The sequence below is a fragment of the Alosa alosa genome, chromosome 1, assembly GCF_017589495.1.
Source record: "Alosa alosa isolate M-15738 ecotype Scorff River chromosome 1, AALO_Geno_1.1, whole genome shotgun sequence".
NCBI lineage: Eukaryota > Metazoa > Chordata > Actinopteri > Clupeiformes > Clupeidae > Alosa > Alosa alosa.
This window is the reverse complement of record NC_063189.1, coordinates 47,833,171-47,860,544: the sequence shown is the minus strand read 5'-3', so window position 1 is coordinate 47,860,544 and position 27,374 is coordinate 47,833,171. Positions and strand designations below refer to the sequence as shown.

General features: G+C 41.9%; 1 protein-coding gene across 3 annotated transcripts; it reads right to left on the bottom strand.

Moving 5' to 3' along the window:
* Window positions 1-4,511: 4,511 nt before the first annotated feature.
* LOC125298292 (solute carrier family 12 member 7-like) lies at window positions 4,512-26,752 on the bottom strand. 3 transcript variants are annotated; one of them, XM_048248996.1, is made up of 26 exons: window positions 26,425-26,752; window positions 22,255-22,355; window positions 21,914-22,045; window positions 20,169-20,315; window positions 19,579-19,633; window positions 19,340-19,470; window positions 18,918-19,159; window positions 18,511-18,722; window positions 18,073-18,252; window positions 17,713-17,811; window positions 17,541-17,598; window positions 16,193-16,367; window positions 15,509-15,627; window positions 15,214-15,312; window positions 14,837-14,956; window positions 14,465-14,569; window positions 13,062-13,230; window positions 11,905-12,100; window positions 11,466-11,635; window positions 11,043-11,174; window positions 10,685-10,792; window positions 10,236-10,352; window positions 8,862-9,031; window positions 8,635-8,649; window positions 7,833-7,966; window positions 4,512-6,254 (listed from the first exon to the last, which is right to left on the bottom strand). In XM_048248996.1, exons 1-26 carry the CDS (start codon window positions 26,540-26,542, stop codon window positions 6,163-6,165), a joined length of 3,396 nt encoding a protein of 1,131 aa, XP_048104953.1. In that variant the 5' UTR covers window positions 26,543-26,752; the 3' UTR covers window positions 4,512-6,162. The 3 variants fall into 3 exon arrangements, with proteins under 3 accessions (XP_048104953.1, XP_048104959.1, XP_048104966.1); XM_048249002.1 differs by lacking the exon at window positions 26,425-26,752 and adding an exon at window positions 23,406-23,610; XM_048249009.1 differs by lacking the exon at window positions 10,236-10,352 and having other exon boundaries at window positions 26,425-26,751.
* Window positions 26,753-27,374: the final 622 nt, after the last annotated feature.

The window sequence follows — 27,374 nt, the reverse complement described above, 5'->3', positions numbered from 1 at the left end:
CTCAACAAACACAAGTAACATAAAAAAGAAGATAAAGAAAGAGAAAAGAAAAAAGAAAAGGATCAGAGTAGCTGGCACAGCGGCCACACACAGCACTCACACACACGCTCAAGCTCCGCCCACTCGCTCGCATGCGCACAGAGAGAGAGATCAAACTGAGGAGAGCGGTGTGAAGGTTTTGACTCCGACTACAACTGACCTCATCTCTCTCAGCATGCGCCACCAATTACCCAGGATCCATCTCATCAATCCAATTGTCTTAATTTACGAACTGATCACAGTGGGGACCTTGTTTTACTGCATGGTGTAAGTAACGGGAAAAAAACACAATCTCACAAGGCCCACATTAGCATAGAGAAAATAAAGTTACAGAAATAACATTTGAATGGTGTCTTAACTCTAAGGAGGCCGGAAGGGACATCAAGCATGACCTCAGGGACATAATGAAAAACAAGGCGTCATGGATTGCAAGGAGTTTGGACCCAGACACACAACAAAGACAACAAATGTTGAATGAAGAGCGCTTTTGCTTTAGGAAACCATGAAACACACAAATGGACAGCATGACTAACACAAACAAATACTCACAAAGCACGGAGGAAACATGAAGGCTTAAATACACAGGGTTAAGGCACAGGTGGACACTGAAACAATAATCAGGGAATTGAACTCAAATCAGGTGAGGGGCGGAGACAGGGAAAACTAGGAACAGGAAGCACTAAATAAAAATATATTTGTAATAGACTAGATCAAATCTATCAGAATAATAGCAATAACAACAAACATACTGTATACAAACCAAAACTCTGTAAGAATGTATTAGTTGTATGGAAGGTAAACAGATGAGTCTTCATATGCATTTTAAAGATTCCAAAACTAAGTAACCCTAGACACCCTCCTTTTGTTGTGACAACATTCACAAACAGAATCATGACACATTTTCACAAAGGTGGAAATACCTTGGTACCTTACTTTGACGGTGCTGTATAAGAAAGAAAATGTCTTAGGGTCTTATATACTGCAATGTCATATAAGTGGTTATTCAGTGGTTTTTGGCAGCTGTGGCCAACTAGTTTTGGGCAGCTGCCTACTGGTTAAGGCTTTGGGCTTGTAACCGAAGGGTTGCCGGTTTGATCCCCGACTCAGTAGGAAAAATGTGGGCGGGGGAAGTGGTTGAGCACTGCTCTCCCATGCCCACATCCACGGCTGAAGTGCCCTTGAGCAAGGCACCAAACCCCTCACTGGTCCCCGAGTCCTGCTGTAGCAGGCAGCTCACTGCTCTGGGTTAGTGTGCTTCAACTCACTGTGTGTTCACTGTGTGCTGTGTCTGTTTCTGTTTCACTAATTCACCGATTGGGATAAAGACAGAGACCAAATTTCCCTCATGGGATCAAAAGAGTATATATACTTATACTTTCAGAATACATCAAAAAACATGTCACACCAGTGTTGTAATTATGTGCCACCATTCTTGTTGAAGCCATCGAGTTTTGCAACAGGGCACCTGCTTGTGGAATGCACACACACACACACACACATACACACACACACAGAGCTGAAAAGGCTGTCAAAAGACTGACTTGTCCCTTGAGATTGTGGCATCAGGCTTAAGAGAGGCTCTCCCCTTTCATGCCAGCGCCTGGATTATGACACTGTTTAATGTGGGGAGCGCCACAGCCAGTCTGAGCTGACAGCCCCACAAAGCGCTGTTCTCTGCCCACCCTCAGGTGATCAAAGGCCCAGGGGGAGAGCAGTGCTCTGCCTGACTGATGGAAGAGCTTTGTGACTTCCTCTCAAAAGCCCACATAAAAGCAACTTTGAGTCCAGTAGTAAAATGAACAGCTGTAGTGAGAGACAGGTCCTATCAAGAGAAAGTGTTTTTCAACTAAGGAGAAGGAGAAAGAGACGTGGGAAGTTTTCAACTAAGGAGAAGGAGAAAGAGACGTGGGAAGTTTTCAACTAAGGAGAAGGAGAAAGAGGCATGGGAAGTTGAACACTGTGGTACAGTATAGCCAAGAGGAGACTTCTTTGACCTTAAAGTGAAACCTGGAACAGCAACTTCAAGGTTATTTGGCTACATGGTTATTGAAAGAACTGAGTTTTCATTGAGATTAACAAGTTGAAGGTTGAGTGCTCAAAAATAGTCTTTGATTTAGGCCATGAGTAAGAAATCTCTCTTTTCATGCCAATGTGATCATCCTTTGAATTTGCCTTGACTCAGTCTGTATTACGACTGTGCTCTGCTCCTGTTATATTCAGCTTGTTTGCTTAAAAAGCAGTAGCTTACACTTCCTTCATTCATGACTGAAACTACTCTATTGTGCCATGGTTGTCCTGTGCAGAGTAGGAGTCTCATGACTACTGATTTTTAATAGTTTTTCATAGTAGTTTTCTACTAGTCAACTAGTTGTACCAGTGTTAGTGCTAACATTACTGCTAGAGTTAGCTGTGTGCAGCAGGTGTTTCATCCTTAGATGGTTATCCATGGCAAAGATGTTCTTATCGTATGTTAGCACAGTTGTACACAACTATACTGCGGAACAGATCTAATTTTTGGTGCGGTACTTCCATACATAGGAATAACTAGCCTATTTAGCCTCTAGCCATTTTCTCCTTGACTTGTTGAGCAGCACCCACTATAGTGACTTTAGTAGTTGACTAGTTGATAGATGATGAAACCCTTACTCAGACATCCCAACTTGCAAAAAGTCATTTCAGGGAGGCATCAGGCATTTCAGGGAGGCATCAGATTTTGGTAGTTTGGTCTTTTCATGTAGCCTTGGCAACTAGCCATCTAGTAGGCTATAGGCCTGAATAATATGCACATGAATTGGCACTTATTAAACTCACCTCAACATGTCTTTTGCAATCATTTAACGCGCTATGGGCAATGCTAAAGTCACTGTTTACAAACAGTGCAGCGTGCAAGACTAGGTCCATCATTATGTTTTACTCTTATGAGACAAGGGTAGCCTACACTTTGAAATGGGTCTTACATTTTCCTTTTTATGAGGCACTGACTCTACCATGACGCTCCTGTTTCTACTGAACTGATTAATTAAGTTCGGGAGAAAAGACATAAAAGCCCGCCTACACTGAAAACTGATTGGTTGATTTAGCGAAACAGGCCAATCAGGATGCTCTCTGTCTTGGATGCGCTCAGACACACACGCACCACCCCCCTCTCTCTCTCCCCTCGTGTGCGCGCTACACTCAGATGCACACGCGGTCTCGCATGCGCGCTCTTGATCGCTCACTCCGGGAGATTGTATCTAATTTGCGGGCGTCAGGGAGCCGCTATCAATATGCGGGAGACTCCCGGAACTTCCGGGAGACTTGGGATGTCTGCTTACTGAGCATGACGTTGGTACAGCTCACTGATTTGAACTCAGTCTTTATCATCCACACCCAAACTTCATGATCAAAAAGCTCTCACCACTGGAATGCATGACCCAGATAAATATGTGCTAATATGGATTTGTTGTTAGTTAGAGGCACGCATTGGGATAGCAGTGTTTACAAACATCAATCATGGACATGTTTCATGTACCATTTTACATTTGTACTGCTTATTTTCTCTTGCTTGATGAAAGTTCTAGACTTGTGCCTTTTACCATTGTGATGTCGAATAGAGACTTACAGACTTACTGCAAGAGACTTACAAAAATATTGAATCTGACTAATATCCCCTTGTAGTTCCTCTAATGAGATTGGGTCATGATGATAATGATTTGGGTCAACTGGCAAAAAGGAAGCAAAAATTGGAAATGACTGGGAGCATAATGCTCATGCACAACCTTCTCAGACGACATCAAGGCAGGACTTCATGACAGTGAACCTAAAACAAAGGCTGAGAGCAAGATTTTTAAAAGGAACCTCAGCAGTTCACAGTCATACCCAGCAACACAGAACAGAAGCTCTCTGTGCTTGCCTGCATGGGGACAAATGTAGAATCAGAGAGTGGTTGTAACCCAGTGATTACCAGGCACATGATAAGAAATGCCAGAACAGCGGGGGGAACTGAAAATAGACCCTCATGTGAAATTTAATCTGCTGGCTGAGAGTCGTGCCCAATTTTTGGAGAAATTCAATGTGAAAACAGGTATGGGAAATGGTGCTGTCGTGGATTTTTATACTGTTATGTCTGTAGTAATTACATCACAAAAAGGCTGAAGCCTTTCTTATCTTTCTGCTACTATATAAGAATATATTCTCCAAATCAAGCCCCTTGTTTTCCCATCCAATATACTGTATGTAGGCCTACATATGATATGAGAAAATTAATAGTCTGTTAGGCATTTGTTAGAAGAGCAAGACATTCTTTTTAAGATTTTGTTTGTTATGTGAAAAAATGTCACACTTCAGATGAACATTGACAAATTGATTTAAGGCCATCTTTTTGATTTTGTAGATGTCTGCCAATTTTTATTCTTTTTTATTCTAGAGGCTTCTGAAGCTCTGTGAAGTCTTGGTGACGTAATAAGCAAATTGTTTTTAAGTTTACAAATAAACATATTGAAGGTTTGCATTTATTTTTTTAAAATATTACACCACAAGATGTTAGAGTGGTAAGAAACATGCATTTTTGATTCAACACAAACTTAACCACAGTATACAACAAACACCCAGTGTATGTAAAATCTCTATTTACTGTAATCACAGATAAATGTGCATCCTATTATTTCCTCTCAGTCCCAGTCCAAAATGGGCCTTTGAGTTTTAATGAATTATTCCAACTCCAGGGAGACTATAAAGAATCCCTCATTCATATGCAAATGACAGATAACAATCACACAACATTTACTTTTATCCAATATTATTTGGCACACATGGAGTCACATCACATTACAATGAAAAAGATTTTACTGGAATGTACACCAACCCTATACTATGCAACACAGTGAGGTTTCAGCATGAAAATCACATCACGTTGTGGATAGGCAGAATCAGACAGTGCAGACACGGTGTGTGTGTGTGTGTGTGTGTGTGTGTGTGCACGCGTGTGATCTGCTGTTGGTCTAAGACTTATTAAGACTTATATTTGGCAAATCTTCTATTATCACCTACAGCTCATTACACTAACCTGACAAGCAACACAATAACATTGAAATTTTATAAATACAAAGTTTTGAATTTGAATGTCCTTGAATATAAATACTGAAATGAAAGTTTGCTTCCAAATAACACACACAACCATACGATTTAGACAATTCCTAAATTCCACAGTTGAATACAACGACCAACAGAAACACATAGGGCACAAATGTCACATGGCAAACAAACAAAAGTACTGAGTGTTATATTTCAGTCCCACAACATGTGATATGAAAAGCACAACATCAGCCAACTGCATACACATTTGTTTCTGACTAAGGAAATGTACCATAAAGAAAATGGGCCACAACATATGAAATTTCATTCAGTGTCTTGAAATTGACTCTAGATAGTTTCTGGTTTAGAGTAGTTCTGGTTAATTTCAAGTATTGTGCCGCAATAAAATCCAAAGGACCATTATCAGCATCAACTTGGTGATTGATTCCACTGTAATTATGATGTGCACAGTCGTTTTCAGTCTCAAATCAATGTACTTGGTGTTGGTTCTCAGAACCCTGTTTTCCCACTTTTTGTCTCAACTGTGGAAATTGTGAAATTAAAACTAAATAGTTGAAAATAAATGATATTAATCTCCCCTGTGGCTCCTGCAAAGGTAGAGCCTTCACTGTGCATATAAACACCTCATCTCACACAGGTTTGTGTTCATCAACATGAATCCAGTCTCAGTAAAGGACCAGTGCTACACTAGCGGATTACTCTATCAATACAAAACTCCTACACTAATATATATTGCATCTTCCTCATTACTGAAACAATGCATTGGACTACAACCCCAACCAACAGAGGGCGACGCATACACTGGGTGACCAGAGACCTGAGTTCCCCCGCTGCACTTGGGCAGAGTGTGAGGGTCATTTGGGGAGACAGGCTCCCCTCCCTCATCAGTTCTTCAGTGCTGGGAGGCTGGTCACACTGTCCTCTCTCCCCCTCTGGTTCCACTTTGGCTGAGGCTGTGCCCAGGGCCTTACGGGGACCACCGTGGGCAAGCAAGGTCCTCTGCCAGCCGATGTCCCATCCGCCCCCTCCTGCTTGGTGTCCTGCTTGTTGCTAAGAGTAGATGGTGATGACCTCTCTGCCCCCGCCGCGAACTAGCAGCACCCGGTCCAGCCCTTCGATCAGAACCTCCAGGAACTCCATGTCTGAGAGAGGCGTGTCAAGGACAACTGGGCTGTGACATGATGACGCTGGAGAAATGCTGCCTCCAGGCCTCTGCAGTATTAGAGGGCACTTTTGTTTACATTCTGGAGATATGTAGCTCACACATGCAAAGAACGCTGCGTTAGAAAAGTTTATCTATTATATAAACTGCAGATACAACGGAACATAAATGAATGTGTATGACTATTTGCTGATTTGATTAGGGGTGTAGATTGCCAGTGAGGCAACAAATGTAAGACACGCACAATACAATATTATTGTGATTCTTCACATTTTATGACACAGCAGGAGCATTGCAGCCCCGCATTTTATGACACAGCAGCAGAATTTGATTTTGCAATACATTATAATTCATTTGTGCAATATTTTTACGATTCATACAGGGTGTTTCTTTTATACGGAGCCCCTAAGGGGACATGAGCAAAAGAAAATCTAAAGTTTAGTTTCATGTGCTCACAGGAAACTTTCATGTGCTCACCTGAAACTTTGTGCTCACGTGAAACTTTCATGTGCGCACATGAAAGTTTCACGTGAGCACATGAAAACTTTGTGTGCACACGCAAAACCTTTTCACATGAAACTTTCATGTGCGCACATGAATCTTTCATGAATCTTTCATGTGAGCACATGAAACTAAACTTTTTGCTCATGTCCCCTTAGGGGCTCCGTACTTTTAGGCCTCAGGCATGGCAATTTTTCCTAGACTCTGCACTGTAAGCCCAAAAAGTCAAACTAACTCAAAATAATGATTTAACACAACTTAGGTCATGGAAACCTGAAACTAACTCATACATTTTTTTCCTGACTGAAAAATATGTAGTTGAAAGAGCAACTCAACTGTTTCAAGTGTTACCTAAAATACCCATGATCTGCAGGGTGTGTGGGTGTGCATTTGACATTTGGCTGCACTAAAATACCAATGCAATGCTGGACTGGGGCTGTGTCTTTATAGTGAACACGTGCTGTTTGATGCAGTGAAATGTTGGTGAATTGGAGTATGGTCATTGGTCAGGGTAACCGCTGTGGAGAAGTCTGACTTGACTTTCCCAATTTCCAAATGCTCTCATTGTGGAACTGACCACTTCAGGTCAAGTAGCATTGATTAGCATACGCGTAGATGACATACATTTCAGGCTTTATTGCCCAACTGTATTGCACATCTATGTCTATATGTTTACAAAATGCTCCATATACAGTGAACTTTATTGACCTTATTCACCTTAAGTCACCTTAAATCTAAATATTTGAGTTACAAGAAATCAAATCAAATATTTGTCTTAAATTGATTGAGTAAATACATACACATTTTTAAGGTAATTAGTTTTCTCAAATATTCTAGAGTTAGTTTGAAAGTTCAGGTTTACAGTGTGCCTGCCTTCCATTCTGTCAACTATTTCCACTGCCACACAAGAGAAGCACAAGGTTTTGTGCCATCTTGTGGACTTCAGAAGGAATGTTATCCCTCCACTAGATTTGATAACCCCATCCTTTTTGCATATTCCTGTTATACGGGAGACTCATTTATGGAATGGGTTTCATCCACTGTAATGAAAGGATACAGTTCTCATCACCGCCCCTGTTCTTTGGTGGCCCCGGCATGTTGAGCAGCACCAGTTGAGACCCTTGAGATTTGCTGACCACAACCTCATTCAGTTTGACTGCTGTGTGCATTCTGCGGACATTGGACTGGTTCCTAAGAGACGCAGTGTTGGTGCCCACAGCAAGAGAAGTGTTGGTTAAATATTTCACATTACTCTGGCGTGGGTGAATACAGACGCTCTGTGAAAGAGCGGGTGCAGACATGAATGGGGTGGCTAAAGAGGAAGACTCCACCAGCCTGTCAAAGTGCGTAATGGCAGCAGATTTTTAAGGAACTCTTTAAAGAGTTCCTTAAACTCTTTAAAATCTTTGCCAGCTGCAGTCATCTCTGTTGTCAAACATTGCATACAGAATTGATATCTCTGCTGAATCTTGTTATCATTTCAAATGACAATACTAAAGTAATGATTACTTGAGTTTTGAATATGAGGGTTTGGAAAATAACATACGTAACAGGAATTAACTAAGAGAAAGAAACAGTAAAAAAGAAAAAGAAACAAAGCATACAGATCACTACAATTCTTAGCTACCAAGTAATCAGGTTACCAGGTAATTATTAGCCACAACATTGTCATCCACACACTAATACATTTTTAATCTCTATTAAGTCAGCTTTGATTAAAAGTGTCTTAAGCATGCAAAATGATGTAGCATATCATTCATCTGAAAATCATGCATCAAATCATTTGTATATTAGTAGCAAAGTCAGTCACAGCCCCAAACCTTCCCAACATGCATATATACAAAGGAAACTTGACTTACAGGTTCTCCCATTCTCTAGAGGAGGAAACAAAAAAAGAACACACGATACTCACTGTTAAGAAATGAAAACATAGCTACTGATCTGCTAATCGGCTTCAGTGTACAGTGTTATGTGTGCCATAACTTTGGAGTGCTCAAGCATTTCTAATTGTTCAGTTAAAGAACAGGAAATACTGTAGGCCACTGTTACAGCACACAATGCAGCGTCCACCAGAGGGCGCACTTACGGTTTCATGTTGAACATGTCACGCACTGCCATGCTGGCCTCACGGTTGCGGTTCCTCTCTGCCACAAGCTTCTCCTTGGTCCAGGTCATGTGGACCCTGTCTGGGCTGGTGGTCGCTCTGTCGTTCAGGGAGGCGTGGGCCTTTGTGTTCCGGTCATGGATCAGCTGGGCCTGTGAGAACATAAAAGCAGTGAGATGCAACGCAACACCGTGTCCAGCAAGGCACCTGTCCACAATCTTTACAGTTAATTCCCATGTATTAGCCGCACCATGTATAAACAGCAGGACAGTGTTTTATACAAATGAAGAAAAACATGTATTAACCACACCCATGTCTTAACCGCAGTGGCCCATAGCCCAATGAATCAGAACAAGATCGTGCTTTAATCATAAAGAAGAATGAAGAGAACAAATGCATTCCCATGTATAGCCTACACCCGTGTATTAACCTCATAGCTAAAGACATTTTGCAAAATCAATTATTAAATCTAGCAGGGTTAGCAGGGAAAGTATTAAACCTAGCAGGGTTAGCAGGGCAATTATTAAATCTAGCAGCAGGGAAATTATTAAACCTTGCAGGGTTAGCAGGGAAATTACGGTAAATTTACTCCAATTTCAATGGTATTTACTTAATAGATGCACACGCAGCCTATTACAGGATGTCTTTATTATACATATGTTATAATTGATATTTTAATCGTATTAGAATATGCATAGGCCTACAAGTAAAAGTTTACCCTTTTTTTGTGTGAACTGTGTGGTTTCAAAACCAATTCAAATTCAGAACCAATTGTGTGTCTGGTGCTAAAATGCAAGTAGGTTTGACACTCTCATCCACAGGCATTATGCCATCACGTTGACTAAGCAAATGGATTCAATGTAAAAACTTAGCATAAATGGTTTGTTCCTCAATACAATAATTTGACCAGAAAACAATAATTTGATATATATTTGAATAAATTGTTTTCCTACACTGTTGTTCTGCATCCTCAAAAACTTTCATTCTGCAACCTGATGGCAACCTGGGTCTTGTTATAAGAAGAAGATCCTACCAAGTTCCTAGATAGGCATGGTGCCAAGAAATTGTTACTCTATCAGGTCTATAAAACTATAACATATACGGATGCTGTTACTATGAGTGCATGTAAGCAATGGCAATAGGTCCAAATTTCATAGCAATGCATACGGGGGAGACTGAGCGGAAAACTGCTGAAGTGGATGGATGGATGGATGGATGGATGGATGGATGGATGGATGGATGGATGGAGGGATAAACCAAAAGATGAGGTATAGTTGGATGAATGGCATAGTGGAAATGGAGGACGGAGACTGGGCATGGCTGAGCAGTGGTATCCAGAGAACACCATAGAACTACCTCATTGTCAATAGTGAGCATGATGACTGGAACCTGCAAGGTGTTTGGGGAAGTAGTGTCTGTAGGTGGCTTCTTCCTCTTGATGGAGTTGCGTGAAGTGTCTGTAATGCTCTGAATCTGGAGAGCCGTCAAAAGGTGTACATTCCCCACACAGGGTTGGCAGCAGGGTGAGAGAGGCCACCATTACTTACTGTGCTAAGTGCTAATACACAACACCACACCAGAATGAAGAACCCAAGGATATTACTAGAAATGTCAATGTAGTTCAACCAGTTGAAGAAATTAGTTAATGAGTTACTGTCTTTCAGTCAGAACACCCTCTGAACCTGAACTTCACACCACTATAAAATCCTTGTAAAATAATGCAACTACTGAGCAAGCACAAAAGGTTAGGCTCACAGGCGAGCACCAAGGGGTTCATTGTTTTGCAGGTTTTGTAGTCACAGTACCTCTCTCTCCCGCTCTGTCTTTGAAAGCTGCATTTGTTTCAGCATCTGAGAGCGCTGTTCCATCACCAGGGTCTTCTCATAGGTGAAGGCTGAGATATCACTCTCGTGCTTCAAAGGTATAAAAACAGAATGAAAGGCAATACACCCAATATCTAATCAGGTTATGCTTTGAGTTACAAACCTTGATTTGTACAGAGATAATGGAACACAATCATGTTAATAATTCATAAATGTTAACATGAGAAATGTCCTAGTTATGAAATAGTTTTATGCAGGTAGCTGGTTAGTAACTAGTAAGTCTTGATAAGTCTTCCCACCAAACTTGTTGTTTCATATCAAGTCATTTCGTGAGACGTACCATCTCCACAACTTCCACCTCAGCATCTAGGCGTAAATGGTACATGAACTTCTGCAAGTCCTTCTTCATCTGGATGCTGTTGTCATCCAAATGTGCGACTGTGAAGATACGCATTTTACATTTCCTCCAGACCTGAAATATAAACAAACAGGGTGTACTCAGTGGCTGAAACTTTTGAAAAGTTAAGAGAAAAGGGCGCAGGGAGATGAAATGGTGTAATAACCCAAACCAGGAAACAGAAACAAAATACTGTTTCATATGAGAAGTGGAAATAATGTGGTGAAAGCATTAAATAAGTAGGAGTTGATGAGTGTGTGAGAGTAAGAAGCAATGAGTGAGTGAGTTAGTGGGACTTTGAAAGTAGGTGAAAGAGAAAGCAAGGGAGTGAATGAGAGTCAATGAGTGAAATGTGCTTGATCATACTTTATGTTGGCGGATTAGGAAGGGCAGGAGCATGAGAAGGCCTCCGTCATGGACAATCCACCACACATCAATAGTGCCTCCATTCAAGCACTCATTGTTGGCAGGAAAGTGGTCGATATTTTTAGCCACCAGCAGGCACTGGTGTGCTGCTGTGGTCTCACGCACAGTCTCTATGGGAGAGAGTTGAGAGCGATCAAAAGAGCGAGGTCAGGACGTAGCATCCACTTAAGTACACAGATTCTTCTTACAATAGGCTGGTGATGATTTGGCCTCCTTAGTCATACCAGTTATTATATCAGCACCTGGCTAGATTAAGGGATAACATTGTTGAATTACTTTTAATACAACAATCAGAACTGACTTGATCTCTGTAAAGAAATTATGATCTCAGATGTATAATTAAGGCCATAACATGGAGCTTTAGTGCAGTGTCCCTCACCGATGAAGTTTTGGCAGCAAAGGGAATTCTCTGCCTGCTTCCAGTTGACGGGCCAGGCCATAAGCACTGTGTTGTGCTTCATGCCTCCCAGCCCGGCGGACTGGATGAGGTGGGAGAAGCCGTCCCGCAGGTTAGATGAGACTACCACATGGCTAAAGCCTTTGGTCCTCTCAGATGACATTGTAGCCCTCACATTCTGCCAAAAGAACAGACCATGGGTCGAGGAAGGGGAATGAATGGAAGTATTAAGCAGAGAAGCGCACACATAACATAGCATGTTGTCTTCAATAATCTCATAATCTTATTCCACAACAGAGGGTTGAGCGTGTCTGCTGACTTGGGGAAACAGGGACTATAGTCCAATTTAAACCATTCCACATAATCATCGGCTGTGGAATCAGCATAATTACCCCGACGGACCAGTTTATTCTCATTTCTTAACATTCCACTTGACTGGCACATGTTTAGACATAGGTAAGGTAAGGTTACATAAATAAGAGGCCACACAACAAAATGATAAATAGATTATGGTTACCCTAAAAACTGGATAATGACCCAAGACAAAAATGAACTACAGCCATCCTATTTACAAAAAAGCTGTGAACTTGTAAGTCATTTTCAGTGTCATTACATGACATCATGGGAATGCTGACAGAAGAAATGTTGTGTCACCATAACAGCACTGGAAGGCACGGTCAGTGTGTGTGTGTATGTGTGTGTGTGTGTGTGTGTGTGTGTGTGTGTGTGTGTGTGTGTGTGTGTGTGCATGTGTGTGTGCGTGTGTGTGTGTGTGTGAATAACCTTGCCTGGCATTTGACCTCTGGGTGCTTTAATTATCGCAAGGCATGAGACATTGATCTGTGCCGCGAGGCAGATAAACCAATTAAACTTGATGCGGAAAGTGAAACGTTGAGAACCAGGAAGCAGATTAATATGCCAAACTGATGACCAGCTGTGTGTGAGTGGACCAAAGGTTGTTGACGAGGGGGTACACCTTAATTCAGCAGAGCAGCTATGAAATGTAACTGAAGTGTAAGTGTGGGTCATCACCTTCTCACAGTGTCATCTTATCACAGTGACATCTGAACACTGTCCTTCAACAAAAGTGACACTCACACTCCCTGTCTCTGTCTGTGTCCGTGTAACGGGAGCCTCACCTGTTCAGATTGCTTGGCGTCAGCGCGTCGGGTCATGTAGGTGCCCTCCAGCACTGAGCTGACTATGGTCAGGCCCTTTCCTGCCTTCAGCTGGGTGGTGAGGGAGAGGAGGCGAGGGTGCTTGACCGCCAGGTCTGTGTCCAGCTTCAGCAGTACCAGTATCTGTGGCCTTGGGGGGGTTAAGCATAGGTCAGAAAAGAGAGAAAGAGATTAAAAGTTTTGTTTTCATCTGTTTCATTTGTTGTGCATCTGTGCAGTGTGCAGCCTCAAACCCAGCTTGGATGTAGATGAGTTGTTGTTGAGTGTAACGGTAGAACAAAGAAGAAGAACAAAATTATTCATAAAATATTGATTTAATGTTGATTTTCTCTTGACCAATATGTTTGTTCTGACTGAAAATGACAATGTCACATGCCAAAAAGTTGCAAGACAATGTTGAAGACACATGGAATAAAAAAAAAAAGCGTTTTCATCTTTTTTTTATTTTTTTTTATGAAAAATGGCATGTCGAAAATTATTCATACCCTTTTTAAATCATCAATAGAAACATCTTTATTTGCATTCACAGCTATCTAAATGGTTCATATAATACCTACCAAGCCTCTTCATGACTTCACAATGATTCTAGACTGCACCTTTTTAACAGCAATCTGGGTTTTGAGTCAGGAATGATTATTTGCCATCACTCTGGCCTTGTGCTCACTTTTTTGACAAATTGAGGTCTGGACTGGCTTTGCCACTCTAACATGTTGATATTGTTCTCGGTTAACTATTTCTTACCTTGTTTGGCTGTTTGTTTAGGATAATTGTGATTAAGAACAACAGCTTTTCTCTGCCTACGAGACATGTCATAACCTGCAAACAATCCACAAGTCAGCTCTGCTAACCTGCCTGTTACATCTCATAGCCTAAATACTGTATCAGAGATGTACTCAAAACGTCACATGCCCAGGTTGTGCAATGTTGCAGGGGAATCAATGTGTTTCATTGGATGATTAAAGTTCTTAAGAAAGTTGAGGTTGGTATGAGAGGGAGTGTAATGTGTGCGTGAGCAACCTTGTCCATCTTGTACTCATCTTACTCATCTTGCACTGGATCATCTTTCTTAATCTAAATATTATGATCACAACAAGTCTGGGCAAATTACTAAGTAAGCACCAGTCAGATGCCTAATCGCCAAAAGTAGGCTATTGGTTTTACCAAAAATATTTGGCAGTATTTTTAAACTACAAAAATACACCTATAAAGTATTTTGATACAAAATACAAAGCTTTTGCTTTTTTTCGAGCCACAGCAGTATTGCCTCCTCTATGTGTAAGTGAACATCAGTTTGAAAGTGTGGTGGAAACATCATATCTTTATACTGCATGTTTGTCTATTCGTTTAGCCATGTTCCAGATTACCTCCAGTTTTTGGTGTGGGGCGGGGCCTCCTCCAGTTTGACGAGGGCATAGTGGGCTGCATTGAGCGACAGCCCGCGAATCCCATCACCCCACTCTTTCTCTGCCCTGAGAATAGAATACAGGAAACACATGGTACTCATGGCATAAGCAAACTCATGGCATAAGCAAACACAAGATACATGTAAATAATATACAGAAATGGATTGTACAGTACAGTTCTGTCACCGATGGTGTTATCTTGATGCTATCACAGCAACAAACATGTTTTTATACTGCATATCTACTGCCTGATATCAATCTACTCTGATTCAGCAGAAACATTACAACTGAAAAAAAAAACCATGTGAATGTGAATGGAGGAAACCATCTTACCCTCTGTATTCTATATACTTATAGATACATCCAGCTATCAACATCGCTACCAAGGCGTAGTACCAGGAAGAGATGAACATGAGGGAGAGGCAAAGGCTCATTCCCAAGAATGACAGAGTCCTGTGAGAACATAAACAGAGCCTTTAACCATAATAAAGACGAGTATGACATTTTTGCAGATAAGGCTGCCACCAAGTTGTTAATAATTAAATCTTTGGAATGAACGCATTTAAAAGGGAATGTGTAATTACTACTAGACATCTTCTGAAATCCAGTGATGGATTTGATATTAAGTTGTTTGACTGAGAGACAGCACAATTCTTTATGTTAATTTAAATGTGAAACTTTAATAGGGCGTGACAGTGGCCATGACTCACCAGTGATAGAACTTAAACCTTGGCCTCCAGTTTGGGGTGCGCAGTAAGGTCTGGACAGCACAGGCCAAGTTGACAAACAAGTAACACATCAAGAAGAACCTGCCAGCAGATGACCAGGATAAGACAGATGACAAGACCAACAAAATACACCACAATAGGACAATAAGCAGAAAAGGAAAGGAAAGGTCATTTAAAGGGAAGTACAATAGAACTTACTTTCTCTCTCTCTCTCTCTGTCTCTCTCTATCTCTGTTTGTATGTGTGTGTGTGTGGGTGCATGTAGAGGTGAACTCACATTGAAAGGATAGGAGCAACCAAGTCCAGGGAGGCAATCAGAATCCCAATCTCACAGATGCCCGCGGTCAGCAGCAGAGCCCAGGTGGGCTCTCCATTGGACTTCCCATGACCAAACACCTGTACAGTATCACATTCAATCTCAGTCAGAGGAACAGCGCATCATTAAACTGTCATCATTCCGTTACACTTTACTTGACAGCATCGACATAAGAGTGACATGACACTGTCATGAACGTGTCATGAACAAGTCATAAACGTTTATGACATAACGCTTCTGTCATTAAATTTCATTCGGTTTTTGTCATAACAAGTTAGGGTTAGGATTAGGGTTAGGGTTAGGGTTAGGTGTTAGGGTTGGATTTAGTGTTAGGGTTAGGATTAGGATTAGAGGTTAGGATTAGGATTAGGGTTAGGGTTAGGATTAATGTGTCATGACAGTGTCATGTGTTCATAACAGTGTCATGTCACTCTTATGTCGATACTGTCAAGTGTTATACCCATCATTCTAAGGCCATTCTTATCGAATGTGAATTGAATGCAATATTTCCGGACAAATCTGACAAATGATGATGTCTGCACAAAGTATGCACACTGTGTTGGGCACCATACCATGTGTGTGTGTGTGTGTGTGTGTGTGTGTGTGTAGGCTTGTAGCTGAATATGCCTGTGTATGCCCACACACCTGCAGGAAGGGCACAATGCTGTCTCGTGCAATGGCCTGCAGAAGACGTGGTGCACCAGTGAGACTTTGAAGTCCCGCCCCACAGCAGGAGAAGAAGGAGCCAATCACAATCACCCATGGAGATGGCCAGGACAGTGTGCCAATCACAAGGTTCCTTTTTACAGAGTCTCCGAACCTGTTGAAGAGTAAACAATCACATGATGAAAACATAGATAAAAGTTTGACACATACAATATTTGCATGCATTCTTCAGATTTCACAACCAAAATACATACATTCATATTCTCATAGCCTTTCACAAAACAGTGTTTGCTTTAAAGAAATATTCAACCACTAGGCAAACAGTCAATGACATAACAACATGACAAAACAAAGTAGTTCAAACAGCACAACAGAAGCAAAACACAGACAGAAAGATAAGTGTAACAGTGAGGAGAGGTTTTAAAAAGCAGCATAAAAAACTGTGAGGATATGGATAGGGTTTTGGAGCCATATAACTAAACCAGCCAACCATGAAAGACAAAAATAACCATGTTACACTAGTCAAAGCGGACACGTGTGGAGACTTGTGCTTTTGAGCCTCTGTTTTGATTATGTGTCAACAAATGACTTTGACAAATGACAATGAAGTCTGAAGAAAACACTGTCATGCCAAACGTTAAGCCACAGGAAGAAACTAAAACATGGCAAAGTAAATTTGACCAAATATGATCAGTTATGGGCCGACATACAGTAGCCTAATTTCTGTTTGTTGGCTGCAAAAAGCAGTTACTGTGCAATTTTTGCCAACCAATGTTAACTTAATTTCCTCATAATGTTGGGCATTTATGAACATTGGTCTCAAGACTGTGGCGTGGCAAGCACAATATCAAAGTAACAAATTGTTTTGAGGCATGTTAGAAGAGCTCGATTCAGTATTGGCGGTGGTGACTTTTGGGTGGAATCAGAGGGATAGCAAGTTCAACAGTCTAGTGTTGTAACTACCCAGTGAAACACCCCGAGAGACAGAATGAGCAGAATTTAAAGCTGGTTCTGTGCTCTCTATCACTCATACAAACTGTTTACATAGGGGATGGTGAGATTGCAGTGGAACTGTAACTGATATAAATCTGTCTGTGTCAGCAGAGTCATGCAAACTGATGCCCAAGTTATGATCCCCATGGATATTATCAAGGAAAGGATCTGAATTGCAGTGTTTTATGTCTGTCTCTTAAGTGCAGCCATTATGGAAGAAACCTTACTGTCTCACAGGTATAGAAGTGCAGAGTGCAGGTAGGATAACATTATATTATTTATAAATACATTGGGTATTCATTGAATAACAGGAAAAAAAGAGAAAAAAACATACTTGTCTCTGAGAACCACGCCTTCGATACAGGCTCCAAATAGCACAACACAGGAAATGTCTAAAGTTGGGTTATGAAAAAATAGTTCAATGCATTATGGATGAACACACACACACACACACTGAGCGAGAGAGAGAGAGAGAAACAGAGAGAGAGAGTCCTCTGAAAGGATACAGATGAATGATGTAGTGGCTATGGCCACGATAGTGCCAATAGGAATGGACCTCTGAGCATCTCGGAGATCTCCAGACCTGTTAGACCCTGCCATGATTCCTGCAACACAGATCACACATTTAATAACCCTATCCAGCAGGGGCACTGCTAGAAAATGTTCCCCTCCATAATATATTATTATGGGGAAGCGATGTTGTTGCCAACAACAGCAACAACATCGGTCTCATACAGACTCTTTCTTATTTTGCCCTCCGAAGCCTGCCATGGGTGTTACTCCATTGATAGAGAGTCATGTCGCTTTCTATTCATCTCATTCATCAAACAGATTTGTCTGGTAACCACACCACGTGTACCACTCACCTGTAACTGAAGGGAAGTAGATGCCCACCAGCAGTGTGAAGCAGGTGGCGATGTCATTGAACACATAGGGCCTCGGGGGGCCCTCGTATTTGTCCTCAAATTTGTCATCTGCTGGAATGGATGGCTGGTTCTTCTTCTCCACTAGCATTCCATTGGGACCATAGTCCCCCCACATGTTGTCTGTGGAAAAACAATGATTTGGCGTCTTAAAGAATCTATAACTTTCCTAGGCTTAGAGAGTGTTTTCTCATACAATAAATGATTAACTACATGTGACATACAAGGTGGATTGAGGATACAATGGAAATAAATCCTTACATCCCCTTGGAGAGTCAATTGTAAATGGACCTCAAACATAACAAACATCAGAATGGCTCTCTGCTAACTACTCAGCACACCTATAAATGGAGTCATGATGAAGAGCGCATGCTGAAATACCTGAAATGACCCCACTCAGGAGCCCTGGGATGCCTTGGATCTCAGTCACGTTGTTCAGGTTGAAATAGTCGTCGCAGGTGGCGTCCACAGTGGTGTTGTTGCAGAAAAGCCCCCACAGCTGTGTGGTTTTCGTCACGTTGTTGACCACCTCCAGCTTCTGACACAAGTCAAAGTCACAATTCTGTAAAGATCGGTTTCCCAGCAGACAGATTCTACAGAGGGACAAAGACATAGTTATTAACAAACTGCAGTGAGACATGAGGTACTGTACTGCATATAAGTAGTCGCTTACGCAGCCGTCGCTGTGGCTATGTGGCACTGCTGAAAGATAGACACTTGCGCCCTGTGATATGGCGACCTGTAGGCTACTCGATGAAGAAATTGTGCAGAGCGGATGCCAGACTCACGGAAAGTCAGGGGGCTCGATGATGGTCTTGATGACACCTGCGTAGATGGCCATGATAGAGAGCACCACACAGGACAGGAAGACCAGGGCCAGCTTGTTGACGTACTTGACACCCACAAACACCACCAGGGCCATGAGCACCAGGCAACAGGTCCCATATACACGCATGTTATTCAGCATGGCGTTCTGCTGCCCCTCAGGCTTCTCTGACACAAACAGCGCCGCGTTCGGCACAATGTAGGTCTGACAAGAGAAGCCGAAATGAGTCCAAATGTATAACGAAAGAATGGAAAATAATCAAGCAAGACTCTCATCTGTATTTCCTGACACCATGTTATCTGCCTCTGAAATCTCAGACACACATGTAGGTGTATAATGAAATCATCTACATAGAGACATTGAAACAACAGGTTTTTCTCTTACCAAGAGGATCTCGATGGTGCCGAGGATGTACAGAGAGCCAGCAAACGTGGTGCCCAAGTAGAAACACAAGCCTACAGCTCCCCCAAACTCAGGACCCAGAGATCTGGAGATCATGTAGTAGGAACCCCCAGCTGCAATACAAGTATGTGAGGAATTAAACAGGAATCCTGTCATACTGTATGAGGTTTCAATAAAACTTAGCTGCTATAACACTATTCATGAAAAAGGTGAAAGCATACCAGGCACTACACCATTAGTTGCAATGGCACTCATGGATATTGCAGTTAGCATGGTCTGAGGAGAAGTAATAAAAACATGTTTTTAGTTTTTGTAAGCACTATGGTACACTCACAGTAAATAATCTGGCAATGAATTAGCAGATTTAGATGTAGTTAGTTACACTACCGGTCAAAAGTTTGGGGTCACTTAGAAATTTCCATTCCACTCCATTATAGACAGAATACAAGCTGAAAGCAGCTTTTTAATCAGGGCAAAAAAGGCTCTCGACTGTTGTAGAAAGAAATGGCTGATCTTTGATGCAATATCTACAGTACATTGCCCATTATCAGCAACCAATCATCTAATGTTCCAAAGGCACATTCTGTTTACTAATCTGATATCATTTTAAAAGACTAACTGAGAAAACATTGGAGAACCCTTTTGCAATTATGTAAACACATAATGTAATCTGAAAAAACAATGCAACTGATCTCTATCTATAATGGAGTGGAATGGAAATTTCTAAGTGACACCAAACTTTTGACCGGTAGTGTATTAATTAGTAGTAGTAACAATAATGGTGGTAAAAGTTGCCTTTAATTTGACTTACACAAGTGCAGCACATGAAGACAATAGCTAAGGAGCCCATGATACCAGCTGTGCCCACTATCCAGGTGAGTCGCAGGAAGAGAATGACTCCCAGAATGTTCTGGACACAGGGCAGGTAGACACCAATAAAGGTGCCCATCTGAGGACCCTGTGGGGATGGCACAGGAAAAGGCCGAGGTGGGAAGAGAAACACGAGAAAAAGAGATGAGAAGAGGAAATTAGACACAAACTATAGCCTTTAAACCCTGCTTGCTTGTGTGTCTTCAAAACAGTACTACTGCTCAGCAACAGTCCATGGAAATCAGATAAAACTGCATTTACTGAGATTCCCTTATTATGTAGTTTTCCACACTACAAGCCACTGGAGCAGCCAGGAGTAAAAAGGTAAACACTGGCCCCAGAGAAGATTCAATCATCCAACTCGTAATCACATTTTTGTAGTCCTCACAGAGTTTTGTCTGTGTTAAAAAATGGAGTCTGTGCCGACCTCCTCATGAGACTCTAGCACAAATTCAACTGTTCCTTCCTCTTAGCACAACTTTGATCACATGTGCAGCAGAAAAACTCTTTTTCATTAGCTGAGCCACAGGAGTCTCACTACTGCCTTGTGTTACAGTGGAGTAGAAGAGTACATGCACACACACACACACACACACACACACACACACACACACACACACACACACACACACACACACACACAGACTCAGACACACACACACACACACACACACACACACACACACACACACACACACACACACACACACACACACACACACACACACACACACACTTTTAGCACTTTAACATCCATAGCCTTCATAGCATGCCCAAGCTTCGGATTGGTGACAGAAGGGTTTGGATAAAAATAGCAGCATGACCGTTTCTCAATCTGTGAAAGTCAGAAAGCACCCAAGGTGATGTGGATTTTGATGTGTATCCATTGTTGAACTCTCTTCATAGATAGTATTGAAATCACTGAAGATACTGAAACCCACTAGTAACATTTTGCACATTCTTAAAACCACTAGTAACATTTTGCACATTCTTAAAACACAGCTGCCTCCCTATCCCCACTATATGATCACCTGTATGGAACTTATCTTCTCCAGTAACAGAAGATCCTGTCATTCTAGTTTTGAGGGTGGCTGGTACAGCTTCCCATGAGTTTCTGACTAATATCTGACAGGTATCTGACTAATGAAACATTCACTACCAATGTCCCCTATTGACTGACATATGGAGGCTTTTTCAATTCAGGTTTATATGTCTGCATGACAGAAACTCCTAGTCATTTGAAGTACCCCAAAGCAAGCTTGTGGAAACTGTTCATTCAGATGGTGAAGTCACATTGAGTGCAATGCAATCTCACTCCAAGCAGATAACCTGTTAATAGCTACAATCTGGTCCTTTTTAGTCTAATGAAAGGTATGCTTTCTTCACCCCAGGGGTAACACTGACAGTGACAGCATTCAGCCTCTGGCTTAAGCACTGCAATTGACTAAATTAAAACCAAGCTTCTTTGTCACCAACTAAACTGTGGAATGATTTATCATTTCTCAGTCGTTTACATTTCACACATCCCCCTGAGCAGATTTGTCACAACAAAGTACAGTGGATAATCTGCCTCAGAATATAAAGATTAAATAGGAAGGCCCCCCTACTAGAGCTTCCCCCTCCACAGATGCTCATTGTTCATCCATACATCACACAGGATTTTGGGAAAACGCGGCCCTAACTCACCTTAACGGTGACCTTTTTGACTCCATCCTCGGTCTCGTCTTCCTCATGCTCAACCACCCCCTGGGTGAGGTTGGTGTAGTTGGCCAGTTTGTTGAGGAGGGAGGACACCATTGGGGCACTGTCCATCTCCTCCTGTCATGTTGGAAAGAGAGCGTATGGATTTTGTTGAAACGCAATTCAGGGATGGACCTCAAGGCAAACAACATGTATTCCACTTTGGTTTGCATGACACCACGGCAGTATTAAAATCAATATGAAAAGCACTGTTTAGACAAAGGTTAAATTATTGACTGGATTTTTAATCACTCATTTTACTTATTTAACCAAATAGGCCAACACACCTCAAATAGGGCCATGTTCTTGCCATCGTAGTAGCTGTGTCTGTCAGGATCAATGCTGTTGATAAAAGGGCTGTTCTCTCTGGGCGTCTCAGCTCCTGTCACTAAACACACACAGCATTCACAGCTTGTTATTTTACCCAACTAACAAACACACATTCAATAGTAACACAGACAATTTCATACCAATACATACCTTGGCTCTCAAGCACTCAAGCCAGAACAGATTATTAGCTGTCTCATGGCCAAGGGTAATAGCAGAGAAGTGCTTCTGATTTCTGCAGCTACATATTGCCTATGCACTTTTGCTGCATACTGAGACATTATAGGCACTATTTCAGCTGGCTTATCTGTTTATTTAACCTTTCATTTATTGACTTAATGACAAAAAATCAGAACTAAGTGCAGCTCGACCAAGCCCTTGAATAAGTCTTAGAGTAATTAGTAATGTCAATCATGCATTAAGCACACATATCTGCACACATGTTTTCAGCTGAAGCAGCATGCGCAGGTATGCAATCATGAGTGACTGAATAAAGAAAGGGACAGTGCTTGGGCAGGGGGTTAAAAGTTTGTTTTGTCCTGTCTGGTCAGATATGATCAGGTAACACCTGCTAATGAGTGAAGTGCCCAAGTCTCTATGGTAATAAATGATAATGTGAGCTATTTATAACTACTTAAGCCCTCACAGCGGCCGAACAGTAAGCTGCCTGGTGCACCTGTGTACAAGACTGAAGGTGAGACGGCAGTGAGCAGGAGAGAAAAATACAGACAGGCAGGACACAGAGAGAGAGAGGGAGAGAGAGAGGGAGAGAGGGAAAGCAAGAGAGGGAAGGGGATTCAGACCAGTCAACTGGTAAGAAAAATGAGAGAATGAAATGGCCAGATTACAATGGAACACTCTCAAGCTAGCAAAGCTCTATAAGATGTGAACTGCTAAGATGTGAACTGTAAACTTCCCTCTACTACTGACATTTTACAGCACAGTCAAAGCAACATTGTGTCGGGATAAAAATAAAAATAAAATAAAGTATTGACTTCCAAAAAGCAAACAAACAGTACTTATATGTGGACTTCTGACAAGATATCCTAAATTACCTTTTTGATCACAACTTCCCAGAGTCACGTTCCGAAAGCTCTGATAAAACGCTCACCTGGTTGGTTTGGTAGAGAACCTCCAACACGCTCCATTGTCGCAGGCATGAGAGGGACAGAACCCTCCTACGTCTGCCAAAACTCCCAAAGAAGTTGGCTTCAGGGAGACCCGGCCTAACCTCAAACTCCCAGTGTTGTTGACCTGACTCACACCGCTGTCCCTCACGGCTGGGACGCTGCCTGCCCCTGAGACGGAGCTCTGGCGGTCTCACAGTGGTGTCTGCTCCCTCTCACCGCCCACTGCACTCCATAATACAGGACCAGTGCGGGGCTGGGGATCAGGCAGGTTGGAGTCCAGGCTGTGTGTCTGCTCTAATCCAGCGCTCCCTCCAGTATGTGTGTCAGCAGCAGCAGCCTCTCTGTGGGGACTGGCTGCCTCCCCTCCCCTCCCCTCCCCTCCCCTCTACCCTTCCACTGACAGCGTTCTGCTCAGAGCTGAGGCAGCTGTTGGGAATGGGACTGGGACTAGCCCTAACAGCATCAGCCTCTGTCCTCATCACCCAGGCCATGGAGTGAGGCAACATTAACCCGCAGCAGGCGTTGGACAGGATTTGACACATCTGACGTGTGAAGTTGGCTTCACTTCAGGGAAAAAGCTGAATGAGACAGAAGTAACACCTACTCTCCTCTGTAACTTAAGGGTTATTTTTCGTCGAAACCTCAACAAACTCTGGGGGAAAACTAAGCCAAGTCTGTCAAGACAATTCAACCGCAAGTCTTAAAATAACATCTGTATAAATCCAGAATAAAAAATGAGACAAATAGCAAATGGTAAACAGTTTTGACATGTTCTGATGTTTGAAAGAACACTTCTGCAAATGCTTTGAAACATGACACCCACACCACTCTGCTATTGTCCACTGAACTGTATGGGCGACAGGAGCCAAGCTCTGAAACATCAGTCTCCAGAGCCAAAGGCTGTTAACTTTGGTGTAAGAATAACACAACCAAGATGGCTGCCGTCCCATCATACTGAAGATCGTAAATATAACATTTAATATGAGAGCCACAGCACTCAAAACACATCACAGACGACTACTGCAAAAGGCTAGGTGTATGATTGCCATTCCATAATAATATTATAGATATGTAACTCCTGTGACACATCTAAAATTCTAAGATGTGTACATGTAATGGGGAGGTTTTAGTTCAATATCTGTAGTTCAATGTTTAGCAAGGCTAATGTTTACCTAGGCCCCCACATGGCTGCTTACAGTTATATTTAGATATGTAGATGGAGACAGCTGTAGTGATGTAGGCTCTTCTGTATTCTGGTCCTATTTCTTTAGGGACATTTGATTTACTACATGATATCTGCGTCATGAGCTGTGAGCATATGGGATCATCTTCAGTGTAGTTGTTACCTGTTAATGTGACCACCAGTAAACCTGATTTCTTTGTCTGTTTGTTTCCTCACTCTATTAAAGTATCCTTACATGATTAGAGAACAAAGACCTTCACTGTAAAACAGCCCAAACATCCCTTTCCTGAAATGCTTGGCATCTGAAATAACTCACAACTTTCCTTTTACGTCAGTCTGTGCCATCCTGGAAACAGGAGATTAAGGAAGCTCTAAAGCCCCCAAGGTAACTATAACTATCACTTCCACTCACTGTGTCCTGTTGCCTTGCAATGTTTTTCACATCGGTTTGTTAGTTGTAATTATACTTTTAAATATTTACAGTATTTTAAACAAAATGTTCCTGGGTTGTAAGTGCTAAATAACGATAATATCATCGACTTAAATCACTCTCCACTTTGTAAAGGAAAAAAAACAATCTTTGTATACACACCATCATAATTACCTCATCCTCTGACCTTCTTTTGTAGCTCTGACAACCAAACAGCTCTGACTCTGATAGATGCTCATCTCATGTTCAGTCCTAGAAGACCCTGCTATAGACTTCACATGCACCCTTACATATTGTCAGCACTACTCCTGGCAAACACCACACAACTTTTTACTATTAACTTCGACAGTCTGATTTGCTCTCTTCTGTAAAGTGTTTTGCATTGACACCTTGACACTAGTTGTACATGTGATTTTATTGTTTATGAATGTAAGGTGTTAGCGAGTGCTCATTTTGCAGTTTCATAACTGTTATAGACCGTGAGAGTTACAGTTTTGAGGTTCTAGTTTCTAACTGAACCAGCCCAAGGTCAGCTGACAAAACAAATACCTCAGTACAACTGAATAACTTACATTTACACACACATACACAGACACACACACACACACACACACACACACACACACACACACACACACACACACACAGAGTGAGAGAGAGAAACAACAAAAAAACAGTAACACACACATACACAAGCAAACTCCTGTCTAAAGGAATGCCTACCGTAACTTTCCCGTGAGAATTGTGCCTTGCGGCCATTACACAAACTGATGTATACCATCTTCTCTACTGCAAGAGAGCTATACAGTTTTGTACGACTTCACTCAAATTCCTTTACAGCATATTGTTTCAACTACCAATATGAAGTGTATGAAATGCTTTTACAATGGACAGAGCCCATGAAACACTCATTTAACATAAGTACTCCATATTTGCTCATTCAAAAACTCCATTAACTACGTCAGAGTAGTCACCAGAAAGAATGAGAAAAAGTATTAGAAGTACCGGTAGTCACAGACAGAAAGACGCACACAAGAAAAGTGATAACCTGAGGTTTTTTTTTAAATTTGCTGAAGAAGAAACACACAGGTACCTGGACAGACATAAAGGCAAAGGTATAGCCATAAAGTAAAGACAGAGAGCACAGGAAGATAAGAAAATAACGAGGAGCAGTTAAACGAAAGAAGACTTGTTATTGTTATTGTCACTCCCACAGCAGACTAACAAAGGTTCAAATGGCCACTCTTGCAATGAAATGGTAGTAGTACATGGCAGTAGCTTAACATGACTCACAGGACAACACAAAGAGCTGATTTGTCTGTGTGTCAGCATGCCTGGGCCAGCCTTGTGAAGCTATGGGTGTGAATCCCAACATGGCATTCCTCACCTGAGCTAGGTCTGCCTGAGAGCTCCTCAGCAGAGTCGTAGGCGTCCCCCTCCGCTGCCCCTTCCTGGCCCGAGGCGATGTTGTCCTCCACTGGGACCACGGTGAAGTTGGTGGGCATTTTTACAAACTCACACCATGTGCTGCTGCATATGTGACCCTCTCACCGCCCTCTGCTTCGGTACAAAGTTCTCCGTCTTCCTTTCTCTCTCTCTCTCTCTCTCTCTCTCTCTCACACACACAAACACACACACACCACGACTGCTAATTGTAGGTACTGGGAACCATGTGATCTTCTCTATCCACATAAGGGGCGTTGCACAACTTTTGTCGGCGTGAGAGCTCTACAGCAAGTCTGGTGGGGTGGGGGTGCTTCCTGGTTTTTTGTTTTCATCCCTTCCTCTTTGTACCTGCGGGGACAGGGGAGGGGCTGAGGGCTTGGCCACAGAGCACCAGTGTAATGATAATCAGCACAAAAGGCAGCACAGTGTGGAAGACATTCATGCTCCAACCCTCCCCCAACACCAATGGGATTTGCTTCCAGGAGGAAACACATGGAACAGTCACATTATACAGCCACTATAGGCTACTAAAAATAAATAAAAAATGAATGTAAATGTCTATATTTATGAGAATTCCAAATGTTGCTTCATCCGATATCTTTAGCCATTTTCTCCCTGCTGCTGATAAAGGTTAATAAGTGACTTTCTTTGTACTTCAGGTAGCAGACAAAGGTATTGACTCACATGAACAATGTTACTATACTTCTTTGAACAATTTAAAGTCTTTTTTATAAAATGATAGCCTTACTAACAGTAGTCTTCACAATTCCCTTTCAAATTAAAGGAACAACGAAATTAATGGGAAAACGCTGGTTTAATAAGTTTATTGTGCTGGAGCAGTGGGAGCAATAAAACCTAAGAGAAATAATGAAAGACAAAACCCCCTTAATC

Coding starts and splice junctions, on each gene's coding strand:
- LOC125298292 (XM_048248996.1), bottom strand. CDS start 26,542: ATGCCCACCAACTTCACCGTGGTCCCAGTGGAGGACAACATCGCCTCG. Junction 22,356..26,424: donor CTCAGGCAGACCTAGCTCAG/GTGAGGAATGCC, acceptor GTGTGTGTTTAG/TGACAGGAGCTGAGACGCCC. Junction 15,313..15,508: donor GTTGCTCCTATCCTTTCAAT/GTGAGTTCACCT, acceptor ATCTGCTGGCAG/GTTCTTCTTGATGTGTTACT.